Here is a 2477-nt window from a genome sequence, read left to right as displayed (position 1 = left end):
AGGGTAGTGTGAAAATGTTCTTATTGTGCCTTACCGGAAAGGTCACAAACCTTTGAAAAGTCACAATCTTTCGGAAAGGTCACCACCTTTCATAAAAGTCACAACTTTTGACAAAAGTCGCAACTTTTGATAAAAGTCACAACTCTTCATAATAGTCGCAACTTTTCATCAAAGTCACAATTCTTCATAAAAGTCGCAACTCTTCATTTTCCATTCACACCTTTTAAAACCCAACATTCTTTGTATATATCCCTCATGCATGGAATACACTAGCTCATAATATAGCTTAATTTTTTCTGTTGGTTTTAAGGTTTCTTGGAATTCTAATTTTCCAGGTTAAATTGTGAATGATGCTCAAGTATCTTATGGACGTGCAAGACATATTATGAAGTAATATAATGCAGTTGTTTCCAAGATGAGAGAAATGAAAATTGATGTGAAAACAAAAAAAAATAAAAGAGTGTCAACTATTTAAGTGAATCTTATTAAGTGTAAAACATGAAAAATCATCAGTTGGAAGCAACTCCAAGTCAAAACAGAGAATGAAAGTAAGTATTAATTTCTGTGACAAAGTAAGGTTATGAGTCTTTTAGATGCTTCCAAGATGCTCTCTCTGTGTCCAAAAGCAGAAACCCTTATGTATCCTTCACCAGCTGGACCAAATCCAATTCCAGGAACTGTAATGATGTGAGTCTTATCAAGAATCCAGTTGAACACATTCCATGATTTGGAACCTGGGAAATGAACCCAAACATAAGGCGCATTGCTACCTCCATAAACTCGAAACCCCAGTGAAGTGAAAGTTTCAACTAAAATCCTTGCATTCTCCTTATAGTAGTCTACTTTAAACATAACTTCCTTGAAACCCTCTGGTGATAGGCAAGCCAATCCACCAGCCTGAGCTATATTGGAAGCACCGTTAAAGCTAGTACATATTATGCGATTGAAATCGTGTATAACAGGAAATCCATTTAGATAAAGGAGTTCCTTAGGCACTACAGTCCATCCTAGACGGACGCCTGTGAATCCAGCAGTCTTTGAGAAAGATGAGATCTCAATGGCAACCTGCAGCAAGAAATAATAATAATCAGTTTAAAGATGAATCTATAAGTTACTATAATTCTTCACTCGAAATATTACCTTTCTCGCACCAGGGATCTCATAAATTGATTTAGGGCTTGAGTCTGAAATATATGCAGAATAAGCGGCATCATACACAATGATTGAACCATTTACTTGTGCAAACTCTACAAGTTGCTGCAATTGTTGCCTAGATGCTGCATGACCAGTGGGATTGTTTGGAGAGCAGAAGAAGATAACATCTGTTCTTTCAATTTTGGACAGATCTGGAAAGAAATCATTCTCTAGGTTACACTTCATGTACTTTATATTTCCATATCTCCCTGAATCATTCTTCAAATCACCACTCTGCCCCATAATCACACTTGAATCTATATATCCCTGTTAACAGTGTAAATAATTAAGTTGAAACCAAATTAATTAAGAGAAGTGAGAGCAAGAGTTACTCACTGGAAATGATGGATCCTGCACAGCAATTGACACATTGGAACCTAAGAGGAGCTGCAAGTAAGAATTTGTTGTGTCACTAGACATGTCAAATGACAACTAGGAAGTATGTGATAGTCATTAAAAATCTTAAAATGAGTTGAAATTGGATTCAAATGAAGATTCTCTTAAAATGGGGTAAAGATTGAATTAGTTGAGAATTGAGATTTTACTCAATTCAAATTATCTTGAGTTCAACCCTTAAAATTTTGGACCGATGGGACGAGTTACCTATAATTTGGCTCATTTTTTACACCCCTAGTAAGTACAATCAAGAAAAATCTCTAGAATTTGTGGTCTAAATCTTGTCTTTAACATTTGTGCAACTATAAATTATTGATTAAGCATAAATAGAAGTTTAAAGTTCAATTACTTTCAAATATAGAAAGATAACATTGTTTTTTAAACAGATTAAAAATGAAAATATGTAATTATACCTGAACTCTTGAGAGATCACACTGTGCACCATCAGATACAAAGATCTCAGTTTCTTCTACCAAAAGATCTTTATATATTGTTTCTGCAATTGCTCTTCTTAGTTCCTGTCAAATTCAATCAATAAAATTACTTTAATTATGTTTGGTCAGCCAAAAAGAGGAAGTACGTTAAGAATATTTCTAATTTTCAATCTTTCTATGTTTGGTTCGTCAAATTGTTTTCCTCTCGAGAAAAACAAGTTCCTCAAAAATAAGAAAAATGACTTCTATAATGGAAGTAGGAAAAACAGGTTGCATAAGTGATATTTCAAATTCACTGTCTCCTCCTCATACACCCAACTCCCTCAACCTTCACCCCTTGAATCCTGCCACCATCCCATTCCACTTTCATAGTGTTTTGCTAGATAACACATACATTCTTTATTTCATATTAACTGAATTTTTAGGGTGGGGGGGGGGGGGGGGGTCGTTGAA

The 2477-nt window shown here is 34.8% G+C and overlaps 1 protein-coding gene across 1 annotated transcript in view; it reads right to left on the bottom strand.

The window, feature by feature from the left end:
• Positions 1-452: 452 nt before the first annotated feature.
• Positions 453-2477, bottom strand: part of LOC102580299 (aminotransferase ALD1) — a 5518-nt gene continuing 3493 nt past the window's right edge. The window contains exons 6-9 of the mRNA XM_006352022.2: positions 2004-2108; positions 1531-1581; positions 1141-1461; positions 453-1065 (exon numbers count right to left, since the gene is read on the bottom strand). Of these exons, the coding sequence (XP_006352084.1) occupies positions 556-1065; positions 1141-1461; positions 1531-1581; positions 2004-2108 (987 nt within the window). The 3' untranslated portion in view covers positions 453-555. The remainder of the gene's footprint in view (positions 1066-1140; positions 1462-1530; positions 1582-2003; positions 2109-2477) is intronic.

Source organism: Solanum tuberosum, unplaced genomic scaffold, assembly GCF_000226075.1.
Source record: "Solanum tuberosum cultivar DM 1-3 516 R44 unplaced genomic scaffold, SolTub_3.0 scf00137, whole genome shotgun sequence".
Lineage (NCBI taxonomy): Eukaryota > Viridiplantae > Streptophyta > Magnoliopsida > Solanales > Solanaceae > Solanum > Solanum tuberosum.
Note: the sequence above shows the minus strand (reverse complement) of the source record. Positions and strands in the feature narration are given on the sequence as shown.